This window comes from Sander lucioperca, chromosome 9, assembly GCF_008315115.2.
Source record: "Sander lucioperca isolate FBNREF2018 chromosome 9, SLUC_FBN_1.2, whole genome shotgun sequence".
NCBI lineage: Eukaryota > Metazoa > Chordata > Actinopteri > Perciformes > Percidae > Sander > Sander lucioperca.
Window position 1 is genome coordinate 35,782,526 of NC_050181.1, and position 22,523 is coordinate 35,805,048.

Sequence of the window (22,523 nt, forward strand, 5' to 3'; positions counted from 1 at the left end):
TTGGCAGAATACACTTAATCCAGTGTATCTGGGAGTAATTGAAGTACCCTAATGCAACTCGGATGACACAGTAGTGTAATATCAATGCATGTTGTGAAATTAGGTTTTTAAAGCTTTTGTGATAAAATGCTTAAAGTTTTTACCCAGTTTCTAGTCTGTTCCAAGATGTGTAAAACCAGTGTTGAAATGCAACTAAGTAGCCTACATTTACTTCCTCTCTGTTGGCTCAATACACTTAATCCAGTGTATGTAGGAGTAATTTAAGTATCTTAATGCAACTTGGAGGACACAGTATAGTGTAAAATCAATGCCTGTTGTGAAATGAAGTTTCCAGTCTGTTCCAAGATTTGTGAAACCAGTGTTGGAATGCAACTAAGTAGCCTGCATTTACTGTACCTGTAGATTACTACAGTGTGGTACAAGTACGTAAACCACTGTGTGAAACAATGTTTTTTTGATTGTTTTTATATCACATTATTTCCTTCTGAAAGGGCATGAAATAACAGGATGTGAAAACCTGTGCTGCAACTTATGCCCACACAAATCTCATGACATTTTGACTAATTTCTGTGGAATCAATGCTTCCCCAAACCAGCTGCAGCGTGGACTCTCTCGCTCTCTCAGCAGGGCTCTCTTCTAGTTACAAGTGACGCTGTCTTGATCAGCCAATCAGTAAATAGGAAGCCTTCACGAGGAAGCCGTAGGTGCCGTATTTAAAGTTGCACGGTGCCGTTTGTAGGTCATTGTTGTGTTGCATTACCAACATTGTTTTATAGTGTCAAACTAAAGCTCTGTGCTGCAACTGAAGATGAAGGCTCATCTGCTGCTGCTGGTTTTAACTGTTTGGTTAAATGTTCAGTTCGGCGGTTGCGCGCTCTCCTCTTCATGTTCCCATCCTCCATCAAAGTGGTGCTCATCTCTGGACTCCGCTGTCCAGTGTGGGGTAAGATTAATTATGTATTAGGAGGGCGTATATCTTATTATCTTATTTTTTGACCACGTAAATTATCTTTTTGAATGGCTGGCGTTTGTTGACATCACATGGCACACCAGATATAGTTCCGGTGTCGTCCACCTTTATAAATTACTGTGCTAGAAAACTAGCTACAGTTTCAGTAACAATAACGTTATTAACTATAGAGCTAGACGCTGCTATGTAACCAATTAGCTAGCTAGCTAGCTTAGCTCACTTTTACTGGTGGTGAAACTACAAACTTCACAACACAAATGGCCCTTTTGTTTTGACCATAGTTTCTCCTTGAGCCTGTTGTAAGTAGTCACGGTACAAAATAGCACTTCGAAGTGTCCAGACACAGCAATAATGTTACGTTACTAACGTTGGAACGACATTTCGATTTGTTACTAACGTTAGCATTCCATTCTTCGTCTTCGTCACTCATAAGTCGTTCAGGGTTCGTACGGGTGCTTGAAATCCTTGAAAATGCTTGAATTTTGATGTTGTGTTTTCAAGGTTTGAAAAGTGCTTACATTTTTGGATAAAATGCTTGAAATTGTAACTGTATTTCTTTCACGACAAATACCTATCTGACTGAATAGTTTGTTTATTAAATGGAGAAATAAAATGTTGGAGAGCTTAAAATGAAACCTGCTCGCTTATGCATGTGTGACTGCGATCTGCCAGTCTGTTTCCATATGTGACTCCGCCCCCTGTTCAGGTCCCATCCCCTGACCAATCGGCTATCCTAACCTTAACCACTCGAGGTAAAACGCCTAACCCCAACCAATCGAGCGGTTTCGTAGGGCGGGTCTTGGCGTGGCCATAGTGGGATTTATAATATTGCTGGCAGGTTGACGTTTCAATGAACATTGGCTGGAAGATGAAAAATACAAATTATGGATTAAATGGGTACAAACCTCACGAGTTGCCTCTTGTAAAGTCTACAAAAAAGACATGCAGCTTTTCACTATGGGCGAGTCTGCGCTCTCGAGTCACATGAAGGGTAAGACATAGACTTTTCAAGTTAGCCAACTGAAGTAGCCTACTGTATACGTTAGTGCCTATTTGTTTACGCTAGTAACTGCTAGCTAGGAATTCGCAGGCTAAGAGACCGAGAGTACTTGGTGTGATAATGTAATGTTAGTGTAACCGAGGGTTTCTAATACTGTCTAGTCTCAGGTTTGGCTGTAAAATAAAGACACAGGCTTCCAATGCTGGAACCAAGACGGTCCCACACGTCTCACTTAATTCAACCCCGACACAGTCAAACGTCAGAAAATACAACACTTTAACCACTTCTGTTTTTCCCGTCACAATAAAAGCTCTGTTTACTGTAACTTCCTCTTAAGCCTCAACTGAGAGGTTACACAATAAAATACCTTACATTAGTATTGCATGTCCGTTATGGCACGTTCATTTGTGGAATATGCAGTGAACATAGCCAAAGTTACATCACAGTAACTGTAACGTTAACTACCCGCAAATTAAAACCTGCAAACGTTAGCCCGGTGCATAACAACAATCGTTGATTGCTGAACAGAAATTGTGTCAGATGGAGTGTTATACAAGTAGCCTACTGAAAGATTAAGGATGGCCTTATGCAATATTTACACTGCTCTATTCCAGTAGATAAATGTATAGGTATTGGCAATGAAATGAATTTTTTTTTTCAATTACATATTATAGGCTATTTATCAGGCAGGTGCCTGTGCACTTCTGGTCAGTCTTCTGGGTTAAAATGGAATTACAGGTTGTTGTTGTTGCACTGTCTAAAATTTTGTTCAAACCATGTCTATATCTAGAATGTGTCCCAAAACCAAGGCCTGTAAAATATTTCTGTTCAAATCCTATGTCTTCATATTTTCAGCCCTTGAAACTACTTCAGTTTTACAGCCTGAAAATCACATTATCTGGGAAGCAATATTTGGACATTAATATAATGAAAAGTATTATTCATAGGCAGCCCAAACTTTGTAGGGTGGAAGACAAACATGTCAATATGACTGAACCATTACAAGTTTGTATGGCATGCCCTAGATTTGGAAAAAAAGTGTGAAAAGACTGACATTAAGGGTAGCATCAACTTTGAGGGTGCAGCAACTGTTTTCCTGGATTTTGTCTGATTTGACACAGAATGACCCAGCTGCATGTCATTTGGCTCAAATCCTCCCACTCAGTGCTCAGTTTTTACATTGACTCAGGCAGGTTAGATAGCAAGCAAAGTCTACTTAGACAGTGATACATTTAAAAAAATAAAACTTGTGTTTTGCTTAAATATTTGATCCTTCTGCTATTACGAAACACAATTTGGGCTGTTTATAGCATTATCTCTTTTAATGTGATAAAAACACTAAATAATAATTTTGACAATGTATTGGTATGTAATTCACGTGGTATAAGGTGCTGGAAAATGCTTTAAAATGGACCTTGAAAGTGCTTGAAATGTGCTTGAATTTGACCTTGGAAAACGTGTACGAACCCTGGTCGTTGTTTTTTTACTGTCGCTCTAAGTTTTACAGGGAACAATATAATACATCCGTGGAACAGATAACGTTACCCAAATGGTATTGTATTTTGCGCTATAGGTCGTATACTCAGTGGGGGGAAAGTGGGTAACGTTAGTAGGCTATAGAACAATTTAAGGAAGGAGGAAGTGCAACGTAGGAAAGCTTTTTTGCATACCTCTTTTGTCGGGCAGGTGCGTAGGATATGATCAAAAGTAGCAGATCAAAAGCTTAGAGAAAGTCCCACACACTGACCATTACACAAGAAATAATTTATTTAGAAAAATACAACGTTTCGGTGTTACACCTTCATCAGGTGAAGGAGGAAGTAAAAACTTTAAAAAAAAGTTCCCCCCTTCACACAATAGTTTCTCTTTCTCTCTCTTTCAATTTTTCCAATATCAATTTGCTTTATTGGCATAACGAAATCAATACATCTGTGTTGCCAAACCATAGGGGGGAAACCACAACAAGGACATAAGAGTAAATACATCCGATACAGTGAAAAGTAACAGGATAAGTATATGTTTTCATTGAAGGTAATAAACAACCTCTGTCTCTGTTTTTTTTTTTTTTTTTGGTGACAGTAATTTAAACTGATATAGAAGGGAAATGCCACCAAACTTTCAACTGAATTTCAGAAAATATAAAAAAAACTATTACCTCTCGTAATATTTCCTCCAAATGGAAAATGGCCTGACCCTACACACACACACACACACACACACACACACACACACACACACACACACACACACACACACACACACACACACACACACACAGAGAGAGAGAGATGTACTGTAGAGTGGTCACACAAAAGTAAACCTCCTCACTTGTGCCCCCTTGTGCAGGTTTTGAAGCAGTGCCTTGAGTCCAACTTCACCAGGTCCCATCAGACAGCAGATCAAGTGGAGGTGGGGCTTTACTATGAGAGTCTGTGTCCCGGCTGCAGAGGTTTTCTCACTCAGATGCTCTTACCCACCTGGGTCTTGCTGAACGATATCATGTCTGTAACTCTGGTGCCCTACGGCAATGCACAGGTAAGCGGTGAACAATGCAACTTAATACACTGAGATTGTAGTTTCTCTATATATTATGGAGTGGATGATGGCATTGTCCTGAAAAGATAAGTAATGATTTTTTTTATTTACTTTAAAAAAAAAAAAAAAAAAAAAAAGGCAGGAGGAGGATAGATGATACAAGACAAAATAAGTAAAAACAAATGTCACAGAATCATCGAACAAACATGATTATCCTGAAGTGGATTTCCCTTGAACTTTACTGGAGAGAAAGTGATAATAATGTAACATTAAAAATGATGTTTAGTTATAAACCTGTTGCGTTTATCCCACCCCAGGAGAAACCTGACGGAGAGAAGTACATTTACGAGTGCCAGCATGGAGAACTGGAATGTCTGGGCAACATGATTGAGGTAAAGAAAACCGCTGAATAATCCTGTAACTACAATTCAGAATCGTGTAATCTCAAAACAAATTTTAATCGAATAAAATCTTATCTATCTATCTCTTCTCAGACTTGTATAATGAACATGACAGATGATGCTTACCTGATCATCTACTGTATGGAATCCTCCGCTGATGTCATCAAAGCAGGCGAGAGTGTAAGTGTGTGTGTGTGTGTGTGTGTGTGTGTGTGTGTGTGTGTGTGTGTGTCCGGTTTGTCCAGTCATTTGGCTGGTGTCTGTTTGTCTCTCACAATAATCTGCACTGTCTTTTCGGTCACTGCCACTTCCCCAACATATTATTTATTATTTCAGTGTTTATTTCCCTCCATTGGTGTTTGCAGTGCGTGAACCTCTACAGCCCTGACTTGAGCTGGGACAGCGTCATGAAGTGTGTGAAAGGGGATGTGGGAAACCAGCTGATGCATCAGAATGCCTTGAAGACCAAAGCCCTGAATCCTCCCCACCAATATGTGCCCTGGGTGACCATTAATGGGGTAAGCCTCCAGTGCATTTGGCAGGGAAACCTATGGCCTGTAGGAAAAAAAAAAAAAAAAAAAACTAGGAGACCGCTGGAAACTAGAAAGCTTCAGAGCTGAACAGAACACATCATTCCTGACTTGGAATGAAACTTCCATTTCCGTCCTGACTTACTTTAAAGCCACTCTCACTGCAATGTCCCCATTCTGCCGCTGCCATTGATGCTCACTTTTCAAACAAGTGATGCTACATTTACAGTGATGATATGTTTGTGATTATTTTGACACTTGATCTGCCCCAAAGCGTCAATCTGTAAGTGAAAGAGAGCTGTGACTGATAGGTGGGAAGCTACATTTAAAGTAACTCCAAAGCACAGCGCAGCAGATGCTACTGCCTCTCTACCAAGCCTCCTGAGGGGAACTGGAGCTTTATTTTTTTTTTAACTTGTCAAATAATGCTTCAACATAAATGTCTATCAATAGTGTCCCACGTAAAAACTGAATAGTTGAGTTTGTATCCCTGTATGTGCAGTAACCCTGTGTAAACATGAACAATATAGTACAGTATAGCTCTGGTATTCATGAGAATATTACTACATTTTCTTACAAGCCTGTATGAAGGTGTTGATGACGTCGGACTGTGGGACAGTCACAAGCAGCAGTCTTGGCACCAAGGGGTGCCCCTGATAATAAGTGGCCAAAGATATTTTTGACCTTTACATCACCATCCAGAAAAATCTGATAAAATATCAAGTCTGTATCTGCTACAAAACACTTTGGCTCTGTATAAGTAAGGTGACAGATAGCTTGGTTATTTCAAAGACTACCCTATTTTGATGTGATTATCTGTCATTTTTGTCCACACGTGTCAATCTGCTGTGGGAAAAGTCAACTGTGTACCTGCATCCTTTGCCTAAATGCTACTTGTTTCTTTAGCCTTTGGGATACGCACTTGTATTTCATTTGCAGGTGCACACAGAAGACCTGCAGAACAAGGCCATGAATTCTCTATTCACTCTGGTCTGCAGCATGTACAAGGTACAGTTAATGTCAATGATATCCGAGCCATTTCATTAACTCCGTGTTATGCAATTCTCCATTTTAAGGCAATTTTACTGTGTTATAAAAGAACAAACCGTTCATAATTTTGTTGTTTGCTTAGACTTGACCATTGACCCTTTTAACAAACTCTACATTTGTTTTTAGGGCACCAAGCCTGCGGCCTGCGGAGGCGGCCAGAGACACTACAGAAGCTACTGCCACAATGAGTGAAGGAGAAGCACTGCACATGCTTGCTTTGTTCCAGATGTGGCCACTAAATAAGGAACACTGAGAAATGTCATGCAATATTTTTTTTAATCTGTGATGTTACTATCTGTTTCTATAAAGGGAAAAAAAAATCATCTTACTTTTTAATTCACAGATTATAAATACAATTTACCTTCTAAAAAAAGAAATGTGTCATCATTGAAATGTTATCTACTGAAACCATAAATGCTTTTTGTAGCATTTTGTCTCAATAATAGCGTTCTGGAATGTGCAGTGGCCTTTGCAAAAGTCTGTCCTTTTAGATCAGTGGTTCTAAAGCTTTTTTCAATAATGTACCCCGTTTGAACAGTTTTTTTAAGCCATGTACCCCCTAACCAGCGTGAATCATTTTTGGTAGAAAAAAAAAAAAGTCTATATAAAGAGGAAGAATACAGCGATGTCAGCGATAGATTTACTAAACAACAGCCTTGTACCTGGAAAACATTTAAATGCTGATGAAAAAAGGTGAAAAAAACTTGGAAAAAGACGGTAGAAAGAAGGAAGTAAGGCAAGCATAGGTCGAAAATAGTAACAAAAACTTCGAAGAAAAAAAAACCACAGTAGAAAGAAGGAAGGAAACACTAGGGCAACAAAAGTGACAAACAATTCAAATAAGCGACAAACTTCGAAAAAAGTGACAAAAACTGAAAAAACGCAACAAACTTGAAGAAAAAAGTAAAATAACTACAGCCTTGTAACTGAAAAACATTTAGCAAAAAATGTCACGTACCCCCTGCAGTCCTCCAAAGTACCCCTAGGGGGACACGTACCCCCATTTGAGAAACACTGCTTTAGATGGCGCCATATCTCGTAATCTTCAGTCAAGTCAAACTTTATGGTTCCACCAGGGGAACGTCCTCAGTTACCAGAGGTAATGAAAGACAGAAACATTAATCATGTCATACTGCTGTCTTAAAATGTTTGTTTATTCTGCGGATTCCTTAACTCTGAGCCTAGAGTAGTTTTACACGGTTGATTTAATGTTCAATAACATGTTATTTAAAAACTACAGATGCAAAGTATACAAAATAATATGTTCTATACAAAGTACATGTCAATATTTTAAGCATACCAGAAATCCTAACTAAAGGCGCTAAAAACAAATGAGTAGTTTTATGAGTCACATCTGACTTTTATGTTCTGTATTTGGTTTTTAAGCCTGCGTTCATGTGGGTGTGCAGCAGAAGGGGGCAGGGTCATTAAAGTTCACAACTCTCCTGAGGAGAAACATGGACTCAAATGCAGTTAGAAATAGTAAATCCTTCCAAAGTTGTGTTTATGTTGTTAAAAAAATAAAATGTACATGACGCAGCAGCTTGATCAAAGCCAGAGACTTGCCTAACCAGAAGGTCTGGAGGCACAACGTCCACTGATTCTACAGTCAGATAGACACACATGAATAATGGCCTGTCATGCAGGCTTCTCCACCACCTCAATCTCACAACCAGCTGACATCCCCCGGCTCCATATCATTTATTTTTCCTGCTTCGACAAGCTAATTCTCCCCATTTTCTAAAGTATTTGTTGCTTCTGGGTGTAATGAGGTTACAGTCTAAGAAGGCCACAGTAGAAGGTTAAAGCAAACTCCAAAGTGTGCTAAGAAAGTTTATCACTGAACTAATGACAGCTGAGTGTTGATGAAGGGGCGTGGAAACAGTTGTTCTTCACTGAGTGACAGCATAAGGAAGTATTGGTGCCACAAACTACTTCATATCTGATCTTAAATGTGGTATCTGTATCCTCCTCTTTGGTATTTCCTTCCCGGTTGTCTTGTTCCCATGATGCAGTAGCTGAAAGTATGAGGAGAAATAACTCATCCAAAAGTTTCTACTTCAACGAGGTAAGGGTAATTAATGAACCTTTAAGAAATACAGAAAAGAAAAATATGGCTAAATTTGAATAGTTGATTCTGTCTGTCTCCTAGGACTCATATATATTATGTTTTTCTGACGTCTTTTCAGAATTCTAACAAAAAAAAAAACTGTTACATTGCTACATGTTCACATTAGCTATAATACCAAAAGCAAGATGGCAGGTTACTTGTGTGAATGATCTGTTGTTCATTTGGATTATGTCATAACGCTCATGTATTTTTCTGTGTTTTACCAGTGCTGCACATTTGTGGAGAAGATTAACAGAGCTTAGTATGTTAAAATAAGCCCCGTCTAATTTAAAATTCAGGTTAATATCAATAATTTACGTTTATTAGATTAAACAAATGAGGTTTGGGAGCCCATTCAAAGGGCATTTTGAATTTACATACATCATTTACTAGTATTTTTGTCACTAAGAAGAAAAATCAGGAAGTCAAATTAACTCTGTGCTCTGTATCTTGGTCAACTTGGTCAGAAATGGTCAACAATAAAACCAGAGAGTGCTTACAATTGTATATGGAAAGATGTAATTCCTAAGCAGATGGAGAGATAAGGTCTCGGGATGCAGCAGGAGACACGCGCTCCTATCTGTTCTCCCTCAACACTGACGCTGAAAGAGAGATGCCCTGAGAGCTGAATCCCAAACACTATCTCACTGTGAGAACCTTTTATTGTGTCCAAGGTGATAGTGTGTGGGTCTCAGGACCTGAAATCAGATAAACCTTCCAAAAATAATGCCCGAGTGAGCTTTTACGTGGCTCGTCATATTTCCAGCAACAGCACAAAAACAGCCCTGTCCGCAACTTACCTTTAGATCTCAGTGGATGATTTTGTTTTTCATACCGTCTCTTCGAGAAGTTCAGCAAAGGCCAAGCTTTACCTTTTCTAATTTACTGATTTCTGAATATTATTGTATACAGGGGTGTAGCACAAAATTCTGGGCTCTGTAGAAAGGCATTTTCTATGGGCCCCTCCCCGCATGCACAACTATTCATTCTAGCATCTTTTTGGGGTTCTGGGTACTCAGTCACCTTTTTTCCCCCAGACCGACACCCCTGATGACATGAAAGTGCTGCGCTGCCAAGACAAACACATACTAGTAGCTTTCTTTTGCTTTTCCTGCAATTTTGTTTAGTGAAGAAGCAGCTTAAGTAACTAAGAAATGTCTGAATGAGCTTACATCCCCTCATCATTACATCAGCAATTCATTTCATTAACACCATTGGAGTAACTGAGGGGTATCTGTGTGTCATTCACATATCAATGAAAAATACATTGTGCTGACATGTGATAAGGCCAATACAAAGCAGATGAAGAGAAAGTAGGATGGAGGAAACTCAACTCTGGGATTTCTGGTCCTGGGATTTAGCCAAACTTTGCTCACCCAACTTTTCTATGAAAGAAGTGGCCTGCATGCAGTGGTGGAATGTAACAAAGTACAAATACTTCGTTACTGTACTTAAGTACATTTTTCACGTATCTGTACTTTACTTAAGTACAATCAATAGTGCATATGTTTGACCTTTTACATAAATAATGTAATAATAATAAAGGTGTGCAGCATTCACTGTCCCGTGGGAAATAATGCAAAGTCGAGCTTCATGCAGATCACCCTGATAGATAACCAGAATTGTAAGTCAGAATGTAAACTGGGCCACAGATGGTAAGCACAATTACATTAACCTAAAACTAACTTAATTAAAATGCCACAGCCCATACTGTTTTGTTTTTTTTAATTATTAGAATATAGACATTAAGAGAATAAGTCGTTTTGCAAGTACTTTTACTTTTAATACTTAAAGTACATTTAAAATCAGGTACTTTTTACTTAAGTAGGGTTGTCATCGTTGTACTTCTACTTTTACTAAAGTAAATATGTCTCTGGTTATTTGTACTTTTACTTAAGTACTGAGATTCAGTACTTCCTCCACCACTGCCTGCATGTAATTTACTGTCTATGGAGCATCTACATTTCACATATTTTTATGCCATCACAGTTGATAACATCTAGTTTGACAATTAGAAGCATCTGATCTAATAATGTAGCCAAACTGACAGCATCCTGTCCTTTCTTCTGCCTCCCAGAGACAGTGGGAGTCCTCAGAGCAGGCCTCCTGTCCATCACTTGTCCAGGAACCCGATGTCAGATGTGCTGTGAAGAGGCTCTTTTCAGGCACCCTGCAGCTGCCCAGGCTCTCCTGCAGACCCTCCACGCACGATGACCCCCGGTCCGGCCCCTCGGCTCACAGCATCAGGCCCTCCAGGAGCCTGGGGACTCTGACCAGCTGTATCTCTAAAGCCCTGTGAGTCAATGGTTCTATGTGTTGTTGTTTCTGCACTGACAAACTTCATCATTCTCACCAAAACTTTGGAGTAATCTATATCATTTACCCTACCGAGGATCTGTTCCCACTTTTAAGATATGTGTTGGTATACAAACCTTGATGATGATCCATTTTTATTTCTTTTTTCTTTTATTTCAAACTTTCAACCTCCAATTCCTTTCAGCAAGCCCCCACATTTCCTAAGGAAAAAGTGTTTGTTTTTAGCTTAAGTGATTGTGAGCTCTGTTAAGAGGAGTGAGTTTCCAAACAGTTGGGCACATGTTCTAGATTAATGATTAAACCGATACGTGGTTAATAAAAAAAACAGCGCCTCTGAATCCAGCATGTTGTCGTCCTGTATTTAGGATAACTTCCAACTCCGTTTCCTGTAAAGTGTTGGAGTATTCAGCAGAGCTTGATGATATTTTTTGCTCAATTTAGGTAGAAAACGTGGATTTGCTTCTTGAGCATATGATCCAACAAAGTGTCCTGCTTAAGGCGTTGCTCTCCCCTCTATCACACTGCTAAATAATTATCACTATAAAAGATCAGACAAACAAGGCTCTTGTGATTGTTTCCCCAAAAACATTCAAGCTGCAAATACATTTGTAGCATGTTTGCCCATCTACACTGTATGTATGTACATACTGCGTGTGTGCGGCCCCTTTATTCTCTTTTTTTCACATGTCGAAGGAATGCATTTCAGAGTTTGCTTACGTAGGTAGTTGCATAACAGAGGTGATCAGGGTTAGGCTTTACTTTGGACAAAGACACGGTTGTATCATTGATGTTTTTTCTTTTATAGCTAACAAACCTTCATCATAGTGATATATATATATATATATATATATATATATATATATATATATATATATATATATATATATATATATATATATATATATATATATATATATATATAAAATCTCTTTGTCTGTGTTCTGCTTATCATGAATCATGCAAAAGTGGAAGGAGCTGACGGGATAACATTTCACTAAACTTGTACTCTGTTCGTACACGTTTCACGTGACAAAAAAAAAAATTATTGATATTAATTAGTTTGAACGTTGGAAGCAACACATGCATACTGTATACAAACATATTTTCTGAAGTGAAATTCTTTTGAAAATTCTGAAATACCATTTCATTTAAATAGATGAACATGCTGTTTATTGCCAGTGTTGCACTGCAAAACTGAAATATTTGAGTCAGATGATAGCCCCAGATACAGTAGAAATATAGACATTGCACCTGTATTTATATTTCGAAATTATCATTTCGAAATTCGAAACTCGAAACTATGATTTTGCCTTCATGCTCTTTTATTTAGGGGAGGCACGGTGGGGCGGTGGTTAGCACTGTCCCCCCCCCCCCCCCCTGTAAAAGATATGCGGTTACAGGTAATGGATGGATGGATGGACTCTTTAACTTAGGCGCAGTAAACTAAGTTTCTGAACATTCTGTACAGCACGTACGTAGAAACTGTCTGTAACTTGACATCATTTGCCAGCGTGTCAAGGCAAACACACTGGCATGCAGATTCATCACATTTAATGTGCAATTGTCAAAACTCTACAGATGAGGCTCTGGAAAATAGGTTGATATATTGAGGTGATCAGGCTATATTCATTCCATTAGTGTTTATAAATCAGGAGGTATAAAGCAATAGACATGACTCCTTTCACTGTGTTCCTTCTCTGTGAAGAGGGCCATGTGCTCGCCTGTTTACAAGTTGGTAGTGCAATTTTGACATGGCGCCAGAGAAATTGTTTATGGAGCAGCATTTTAAAGCTGCGGGCTGTTTTAAAATGACAATGAGCTGGGAGTAGGAAAATCTAATCAAAATCGAACGGGATTAGTTTATTATCACGTCACTAATTTGATATCATTATTTATCCATCAGAGTCAATATTAGCAGTGGCTTGAACACCGCCTGAAAGTATGACATCAGTTAGTAGAAGACAAGTGTTGTGAGTATACTCTGCCCACACCTCCATGGGTTGGAGGTAGTGAGTTAGCATGATGTTGTCTTCAAGTCCTGGTTTGTTTTCCCTGTCTGGCTGTTTGATTGTGGATAACCCTTTCCAGAGAAACTCTGGAGATGGATCCTAGAGGGAGCAGAATGCTTCCCAAAATCAGAAGATGAACAAGGTTTCCCGAATTGGGATGTATACCATGAAGGGCTGTGGTGGTGGTCTGATGGGAGTCTTAAAGGTGCCCTGCCACACAAGCTAAGCTGCTTGACTCTGATTGGCTAACAGTTAGCCAATGAGAGCCTGGCTATCAGCATCCTTTACCCAGCGCAACTGGACGAGCTCATGAATAGCAATGAGCTCAGGTAACATGATGTCAGACTGACCAGCTTTTGTAATTGGTAGAGATGGCCCGATACCATTTTTTGCTTCCCGATACCGATTCTGATACCTGAACTTGCGTATCGGCCGATACCGAGTACCGATCCGATACCAGTGTGTCATATATTTTATTATGTTTTAACAACTGTATACTACTATCCCTGTATGGATGTGATATGATTTCTATCTTTGTTGTCGGCCTGGCTCAGGTTAAACTCTTTGTGAAACATGAACAAACACAAACAATGAATGCCTCAGAACTTTCTTTTATTCTCCAGTTTGACAGTCAGTTATAACGGAAAAAGAACATAAATGAACTACTTTAACGTAGATTTTCTTTAGGGCTTTATTAAGTGGTATTGGATCGGTACATTAACTCCAGTACTTCCCGATGCCGATACCAGCGTTTTAGGCAGTATCGGAGACTATACCGATACTGGTATCGGTATCGACTCATCTCTAGTAATTGGCCTGATTTTTCCGCTTATTTCTTTTCAGTGGCTAGAACTGACAGAGGAGGTAGCAGTTCATTTTCACATTCACGACATAACACAAACACATATGGACCTATCATATTTCAAAAAGTGCAAGTAAAAACGGTTTTGTGTAGCAGGGCACCTTCAATATGAGTTTTAACAGAGCCATGAAATGTGCCTCTTTGGAAAGCTTAAGCTCTAGGTTGACAATAAAACTATTAGAGCTTGGTAATAAAGTGCATAGAAAGGTAGACTTTATCACCAGGGTTTCCGCGGGGTCTTAAAAAGTCTTAAAAAGTCTAAAATTTCAAAATCAAACTTTTAGGCCTTAAAAAGTCTTAAATTCGCTGAAGTATTGTGTTCTAGGTCTTAAATAATTTTAAACAGGTATTTATTTTCCTACATCCATGCAACGCTACCTCTAATGCTCATTTTTTTATTCCGTGGTGTTGGAGTTCTTTCTTCCCCTAGTCCAAATATAATTTCGTTGTCTTACGACACATGAGACCAACATGCAACTTATATTGCAGCCAATCAGCTTTCGTGTTATTGGTGCGAGTCTCTTTCGGATTGTACAACAGACATAAAACCGATTCTGTTCTTCAGCTATGGGGAAGTGCAAGTTGAGTGATACTTGGCTTGAAAAAAAAACTGAACTTAGGGCTCAGTTGATGTTGTGATAAAGGTCTTAAATATCATTCATAATGGTCTTAAAAAGGTCTTAAAAGTCTTAAATTTGACTTGGTGAAACCTGCAGAAACCCTGATCACGCAGTTGCTTCCACAGTGGCTCATTGGATGGGGAAGTCTTTCAGGATTACATTGCGTTACATTCTTCTAGCTGACACTTTTACACTTTCAAAACAAGAGATGCTGTCTCAATGACTTGTTTGGTGCAACGAGGAACGTGTTGTAACATACATGTTGCCTCACATTGCCGATCCACCAGAACTACCTCTTGATGAACTTGATCAGCGCCGCTCCAGGACCTGTGGGAGGAATAAACACTCTGTTCTGGCCTCCCTAAATCAAACTGGGAATTGTCGGCCGCATGACTGGTAGGATGGTGCGCTTCAGGGCCAGGAGTATTGGTTCGGGCCCAGGATTATCCTCAGATGTGCTGAACTTGGGGAAGAGAGCATCTTTACTGCCTAGGCTTTAGAACAAAGCAATATTAAAGTGTTCAACAATGCCCACTGGGCCTGGCACACGTTTAACTGCGCCATCCATACTACAGGATATGTTGCAGTGATTCAAATATGTCCAAAAAAAAAGGATTCAAATTGATATGACATATAACTGATGACAAATGGACATGTCAATCTTCTGCTAATTAAAGATATTAGCAAAGAAGAGAAGATTAAAGCAGTATTAACAGATTGTTTTTGGCCACTTGGATGCAGCAGAACAAAGAACAGTTGCTTATTTACACATTGAGCAGACATGGAGAAACGTTAGCGTTAATTCTGAGTAATTTTTGTTAATGCGACTAATGTTAAGTGCAATATTCACTCTACTTGTACCTCTGATTTGGTCTCCACTAACTCCTGAGAAAAACATCAGGCTCTTTAGCAGCTAAACGCTTCACCATGTTCACCGGCAAGTTGCTAACTTTGCCTGTCTGCTGTTTTTTTGCTGAGCAGGGAGTGTACAGTCGATTTGTCAGAGCTTTTTTGCTAAAAATAGGTGCCTGAAAAGGGGGTTGATGAGAGAACTGAGACTAAATCAAAACATTAAAGTTGCAGGCCATAAAATCCAAATAAAGAGCTGAAAGGCCCTTATACGCTCTGTCATGCTGAGGGTGTTTGGTGATAAATCTCTGTGGGTTCATCACTACGCCCCTTTTCACATTACACATCATCATTTGACCTATTGTTAATACAAAGATATGAGAGTCTAGAGTATAGAGTGCAGCTATAAAAGAGGTTTTCATACCTTTTGCTTCACTGACACGTCAATTCAGTTCTGCCTTAAAGCACATTATTTGTTTAATTCATAGATCTAAAGGCAAAATCTCAGTGGGCACTCTCAGAGCAAGCTGTACTGTAGCTCACTGCCCGTTAATGGCACTCCAGAGAAAAATATCATCCATAATAGATGTGTTGGTGATGCTGAAGTGTTGAAAGTGGTGTCTGCAAAGTGAAATGGAAGTTATCTACTGGGAAGGACAGAGCAGAAGTCACATCCGGTGTTATACACTCATCCTTTGTACAGTATAGTCCTTTGAGACATGCTTTGGTGATGACGGCTCATATAAAAAACTTGACATGCATTTGACCGGAAATGCATCTGCAGTGCTACATTTGGTACAGTAAGTACAGTACTGTTGCTCCAGAATACATAGAGTACAGTAACTCTGAGTGTATATCCACAAAAATCTTTCTTCCCTGCTCCCTACCATCTGTTGGTCATAGGTTCAGCGCCTGTGTCAGATGTTCCAGCTCCCTAGGTTATTTCAGTTATTCTAGACAGCACCGGTGTTTAGCTGTGAGTCCTGAATCACAGGAGGTCCTTTCCTCACTCTCCGGCGATAAACAAAGAGATTGGGTGGGGGTGAGGAGGATGATGTGGCCTCTGGTCACAGATAGAGAGCGCCATCGTGACAGCACCCATGCTCTCTATAGCTTTTATCTACCTCTGCTTTTTATAGTCAGAGGCCCTTCATGTGACTCTTCCTGGTGCGCTCGGAGCATGTGAAAGGCAAAAAGGCTGTCTCTGAGGAAATAGGCAACTTCATAACAAACAGCACCTCGGGGACCAGAGGGAAAAGCCTGAGTGTGCAAAGTCAACTGGAGTGAGCATAAGAAAAGCAAGCTGCGAGGCCAAGCCAGGCGACGGCTTAATGTTTATACACTGGAGGAAGTAATTATGGAGCACAGTTTGAAAGTTGATGAACAATATGCTCCGTAAGATTAGGAGTGAGGGAAGGGGGGGAGGCAGAGAGTTGGAACGAGGGCGAGAGAAGCAGATGGAGGTGATCTGTCATGCTTCTCCTCCCTGTAAATCAGACGTCCATATTTAGTTGGAGAGAGGGAAGGCCTAGCGCTAATGTAAACAAAGCCTGGGGGAGAGAGGCAGGGAGAGTACATCAACACTAATGTTTGACTTTCTTGCCCGCACGGCAGTCAACGTGGTTCCTAGGAAGAGACAAGAAAGAGACTGATAGGTTTCAAATAAAGATAAAAAAAAGGTCTGGTAGAGAGGTCGTAGTGTTGGCTTTTTGGTGCTCTTTTTGGATTTCGAAAGAAGTGTACTTGAGTGTTTTAACAAGAGAGTTTCAGAGTAATAATGAGAGGGCCCAGGTTTAGTTCAAAAATGAGGAAGCCAGGATTGGACCAGAGGCACTAACAGTTCCTGGACTTGGAAAGGCAAGAGAGACAGCTACAGAAACTGACATGTCATGGGAAAGCCCTGTAAAGTTTATTTGAGGAACCCGAGAAAAGGAGATCAGAGATTGTTCCTTGGACCAAAGTGAGCTAACGAGCAAAGGGACCAACTACCCTAACTACCTGACCACTGAGCATCCTCTGTTCACCATGAGTGAGCTGTGCTCTGAGAGCTCCGAGGAGGAGCAGGCTGAAGTTGAGGAGAGGCAACAGGGCCAAAGGGTGACCCGGCTGCCCATCATTCAGCTCATGTCTCGATCTAAAGCGGGCTCCCCGGGAGGATCCCCGAAGATCTCACCCAAAGATTCTCCACGTGGGTCCCCTCGAAACTCCCCGCTGCTGTTCCGGAGGCTGCTGATGAACCGCAGCATCAACCTCCAGAGGCGCCGCTTCACTCTGGCCCACACGCCCAGGTAGAGTCCTTAACTCTGAGGCCAAGATGGCAAAGGTGACAGCGCTTCGTGAGCCGCAAAACCACAGCAGAAATACTTACTTAAATTCATAACCCAATGTGCAATCACGTTGACAGTCTTGCACTGTGACCTGAGGTTTTATAAGCACTGAAGCCAATATTTAAAAATGTACAATAGTTTCTCTTTTTGTTCTTTACCTAGAGCCTAATTGCTGTTTAATGTTTCAGTCAATGTGTGTAGTAGTAGTAGTAGTGGGTCTTGTCACATGGCGGAGGGTTACTCTACTCAGCTGCAGATGTTGCTGTATTTTGTAAAATGTAGAACCGGAAGCAGTTTTGCTTATTTAATTAATTTCATGTATTTGTATGATTCTTGCTATTTTTGGGTGGTATCTTCATGGTTGAATGCACTAATTGTAAGTCGCTTTGGATAAAAGCGTCAGTTAAATGAATGTAATGTTCTGTGATTTTTTGGCTTATTGTTGTTAGCCTTAGCCTTTTACACCTAAAAAAAAACGGTTGCCCTTAAGCGTAGGCTATGAAATTGATCCTGACCACGAGATGCTCATGTACTTCTGCGTTTCAGTTGAACACCCTGTCCTCTACCCGAAACAAAATCAACTGTTGTTGCAGGGAAATTCTGCAAAATTAAGTTCTCATAATGTGAGGACTGTAAAGGTGCGGTTCCATCCTCTATAAATAGACCGGCTGATATTTACTGAGAATATTACACAGCAGATGCAGCATGGTCGCTCTTGATACTTTGCCTGATTTTTGCTTCCTTAATGCTCTGTATGCTTGGTTTGTTTATGGCTGCAAAACACATTTGAGTCACAAGAAACTCCCAGTGGATTTTGGTGAACAGCAAAGGTCAATAGTAAGAGTTGGAGTTCAAAAAGCTCGGTTTTAGTTGCTTCATTTCCTACAGGTGGATGTGTTTTTCCAGAGCTTTTGTTTTCCTACTGAGCGGCATCATCTCAGTAAACACACAGCTCAACCACATCCCTGCTGTCACTGGGTCAGCCGTTTGTTGTTCCACTTCTCTGTCAAGCAAGCTTTTTTTTTTAATGGAGCACACCTACAGCTTGTAACAGGATATTTCCTGCTTAGCTAAAACATGTTCCATTTAGTATTCATTTCCTTTGATACCTTTAAAATCCGTTACAGCGGCCATAGCTCTTGTTTGTATAGAGCGTTTACAGCTGCCCTGCCGTCGGCCACCTCTGCTCTGGTGCCTGTGGATGGCTTTAGTTTTATGAGCCGTTATTGCATCAGACCTGACCCATGATTCCAATGCAAATTAAACATTTACTTGGCTAACGATGTCAAGGCAAGAGTTGTACGATCAGTTAAACCATACTTGACCTTAGAGAGGAAGAATAAACAGGGCCTTACACATATGTGAGGATGGATATGCAAGCATGCAGATATTTGTTCTTTTTTTGCTTCAAGGGGACAGTGTATTTCCTCGTTTGTGTGTAGGTTTCTTCACAATAAGAGCCTGTTGTGGAAAATTGGAATGAACTGTCAAACCATTTTTTTTTTTTTTTCGCACATGCCTCCTATGTCTTTGTAAATGCTTGCTCCTCAGCATATACATAGGCTGGGCTGTCTTCAACTTGTTGCAGTAATGTTAGATTACATCCACCTCAGTGAAATGCAATTAAAAGCATGGAAGAAACTCTAGCCGGTGCTGTAAAACCCTGTCTTATTTCTATTGGCAAGAAAAGCATATTAAACGTTCCTAAAGAAGCCTACTAGAGAGCTCAGTCCATTCACTTTCATGAACATGTAGTCTGGAGTGTAATTTCCCCCACTGGCGTTTAATGGTCTCCTAATAGGAGATTTGAGACACATTTCTTTTCCAAAGTTTACTGTAACTCTCGAAAACGGTTTCATTAATTTCGGTGTGTCTGTTGAAAATCTAAATATTATCTAAATATTAGAGGGCAAGTCAAGTGGATTTTAAGGATCAATCTGGAAAGTCAGAGGCCTGCAGATATTCAACATGTCAGAGCTTTTATGTTGTACAGCCCCCGAGGTCAGGCCACTGGAAGTGTCCCTCTGCAGGGTATGTGCAGTGTCCCATAATGTCTGAGCTGAAGTAAATGGATGGACATGAGTTACTGCAGGATGGCTGGCAAGGAGGAGGAATTAAACAAACTGGGGGTCCAGTGGAAAATAAATGTCACAGGCAGCCCAAATATAGAACATACTCGCAAAGTTATTTTCACTTACTGTCTCAGCTGATTAAGCCTCTTTTTCCACTCTAGAGACACCACGTCAAATGTATTTTTTTTGCAAAAGAAACGTTGCCAAGCCAGTTCTGGGGTGACGGACAGTTTTGTTTCATTATGTCTTTCATTGATAAATTTAGAAAATGTTCTAAAAGAAAAGAAGAACTTAAACACAATAATCATCACTTTATTTGATGGACATCTGTAGTTGATTAGGAGTATTGTTTTCTAAGGTGGATACAGCAGAGGTAACATTAGCAACTAAACTGCAACACATATCACCATACTGTATATGACGACACAATAGTAAAACAATAGAAAGAAAGTAGAAAAAAACATGGATTTGTGTGATATAATCTAAAATAATTTGCATGTGAGAAAAGGACCGTGGAATACTTTTTGCAACCATTGATATTTTTAGTCCTTGTTTAGATAATACTAATAAAAAAATCATGTGGTGTTTTAGGCCTTTATTTTGACAGGACAGCTGAAGAAATGAAAGGGGAGAGAGAGGGGGGAATGACATGCAGCAAAGGGCCGCAGCTCGGAGTCGAACCCGGGCCCGCTGCGTCGAGGAGTAAACCTCTAAATATGGGCGCCCGCTCTACCAACTGAGCCATCTGGACGTCCACATGTCCAGTGTTTGTAACGTCTCTGGGCACGCAACTGTTAGAAACATGCCGTTTTTTTTGAGGTCAGGTAGAATCTATCTCCGTTGATCCTGTTCGTTTGTTTGCTGCCTTCATGGCTGTACTAACGTTAGAGCTGTAGCGCGCTGGGTTTACGTTTTTTTTACAGGTATATCTGGCAACCCGGCCTGGCTGTCAAAATGGGCAGTTGATAACAACACACAAGCCAAAACACGGTCACGGTCACTGAACGGAAATTTCAAAAGGAGAAAATACTGGCATTAGCATTGTTGTCAGAAAAGATAGTCTTTCAACTTAGCATTGACCGTAATATCTGAACACGCATTGGGGTCATTTTTGGATTTATTACAGTAAATATATTACATATTGGACCTTTAAATTTAAATGTATTCATTTTATAGTAGTTTGGGATTATTTAAAAAAAAAAAAAATGTCAAAATGAGCCTGAAGAAATAACCTCAGATCAGCACTCCCTCTCTCACTCAGGTAACATTTTACAGTTCTAGTAGTAGAACAAAAAAACGGGTTATGTTCAGGACACATTCTCTGGATGAAAGTTAACATTGCATTTCCTGTTCTTTCCCACTAGAGGCTGCTATGTTGTGAAATGAAGGCATGGAGCATCAGGGGGGATGTGTCATAGTAGAGGAAAGAGATATTATCCTTTGGCTGGTGTGTGACTGGGTAGGGATCGTACATTTAGGAGGTTTAAAAAGATCCTGGTGTAAAAAAAGTATTGTTTGAATAGCAGTTATTGTTATTGTTAGTTATTGTAGTTATTGTTAGTAGCCTCTTTTTTCAACATGATGCTGGCTGATGTGAATCATAGAGACAATGGGCTAACTCTGCACAGTAGCAAAATGAAATTTGCAAATAAGTTTTTTCAAGAACATCAGTTACATTAATGTGTGTATTTTTCAGTAGTACATTAATCTGTATCATGCCAAACATTTGGCCCATCCCGCAAGGCATTACAAGACACCGCTATTTATCAAACATGTGTGTATATATATATATATATATATATATATATATATATACATGTACAGATATGTGCAATGTAGTAGCAGTGACATTATAATAGTGGTAAGAATAATATAGATATATGCAGTATACTTTCAAGTACCTATGCACTGATCACTTTGAGGCCCAGCTTCAGAATAGGCACTTTAACTTGATGGTTATCATGGACCAGGCCAGAAATTATGGACAGGGGGACAATATTTTCTAAATTAAGCCCCTTATCACCACCCACCCTCCGCTCTAACCCACCAACTCGGGCAATTTCAAATAAGCTCCTGGCCATTAGCCTCGTAGTGACAGAGATGGAGTCTCTAACAACCATTTCCAAACCCAGTGTTATCGACTCATCTAGGACATGCTCTGTATACTCAATATGATTAGAAAGCACAAAAGGTCAAGTCAGAAAAGTCAAAAAGTCACATAAGGCAAGGCAAATTTGTTTATATAGCACAATTCATACCCAAAGTGATTTACAGATTACACAGGTGTAGTGAGGTAAACAGGTACGTGTCCAGAACAAACCAGGATGAGAGGCCAGTTACAAAATATAAACTGAGTTTATTCACAAAGTCCGCATGAATTAAAAACACTAATAGGAAAAGGCCAACAGCGCCAGCGTGAAGCTACACAGTAGCGACTTTAGGGGGAAAGTGCAATGGCACCGACACAATCACTTGATATAATGTAAAGATGTAAAGATTAAATAGCAGAGGTCCGAGAATCGAAATGACTGTGGCAGTTATATTCCTTCATTTACCTTAAAACAAAACAATGAATAATTTGAGAAAAGTAAAATCAAACAATGATTGAAGAAATGACTGCAAGGCAGATCAAATCACAAGTGAACAAATACATTTACTCTTCATTCATTTTCTTGTTCTCTCTGTACCTGGGCTTTTCTTTTCTGAGCCCTTGATTTGTGGTGAGGCACTTTGGCTTAGCTGGTCAGGCTGCAGTTCACTTTACATCTTTACATTGGCAGCACATCTGACCCCCGCTGTTATTGTCAGTATTGTATCAGATGACAAGTTGAAATGTGTTTTAATGATAACAATACATTTATTTATCATGTAA

The 22,523-nt window shown here is 39.8% G+C and overlaps 2 protein-coding genes across 4 annotated transcripts in view; both read left to right on the top strand.

The window, feature by feature from the left end:
- The first annotated feature begins 669 nt into the window (after positions 1-669).
- On the top strand, positions 670-6,822 carry ifi30 (IFI30 lysosomal thiol reductase). The gene is made up of 7 exons (XM_031281242.2): positions 670-943; positions 4,317-4,505; positions 4,823-4,897; positions 5,000-5,086; positions 5,272-5,424; positions 6,376-6,444; positions 6,613-6,822. The coding sequence occupies exons 1-7, from the start codon at positions 809-811 to the stop codon at positions 6,676-6,678; spliced, it is 774 nt and encodes a 257-aa protein (XP_031137102.1). The 5' UTR covers positions 670-808; the 3' UTR covers positions 6,679-6,822.
- A 1,597-nt stretch (positions 6,823-8,419) lies between these two features.
- The window catches only part of pde4ca (phosphodiesterase 4C, cAMP-specific a), a 59,853-nt gene continuing 45,749 nt past the window's right edge, over positions 8,420-22,523 (top strand). For 2 of the 3 annotated variants that reach the window (XM_036005626.1, XM_036005627.1), the window contains exon 1: positions 16,887-17,540. In XM_036005626.1, coding sequence (XP_035861519.1) covers positions 17,278-17,540 — 263 coding nt within the window. In that variant the 5' untranslated portion in view covers positions 16,887-17,277. Of the gene's footprint in view, positions 8,555-10,673; positions 10,892-16,886; positions 17,541-22,523 lie in introns of those variants that run through there. The other variant, XM_031281235.2, reaches the window with a different exon arrangement.

What these genes read in the sequence shown, in the direction of transcription:
- ifi30 (XM_031281242.2), top strand. Translation starts at nt 809, where the DNA reads ATGAAGGCTCATCTGCTGCTGCTGGTTTTAACTGTTTGGTTAAATGTT. An exon ending in ACTCCGCTGTCCAGTGTGGG is followed by an intron (nt 944 to 4,316) that starts GTAAGATTAATT and finishes CCCCTTGTGCAG; the next exon opens with GTTTTGAAGCAGTGCCTTGA. An exon ending in CCTGGGTGACCATTAATGGG is followed by an intron (nt 5,425 to 6,375) that starts GTAAGCCTCCAG and finishes TTTCATTTGCAG; the next exon opens with GTGCACACAGAAGACCTGCA.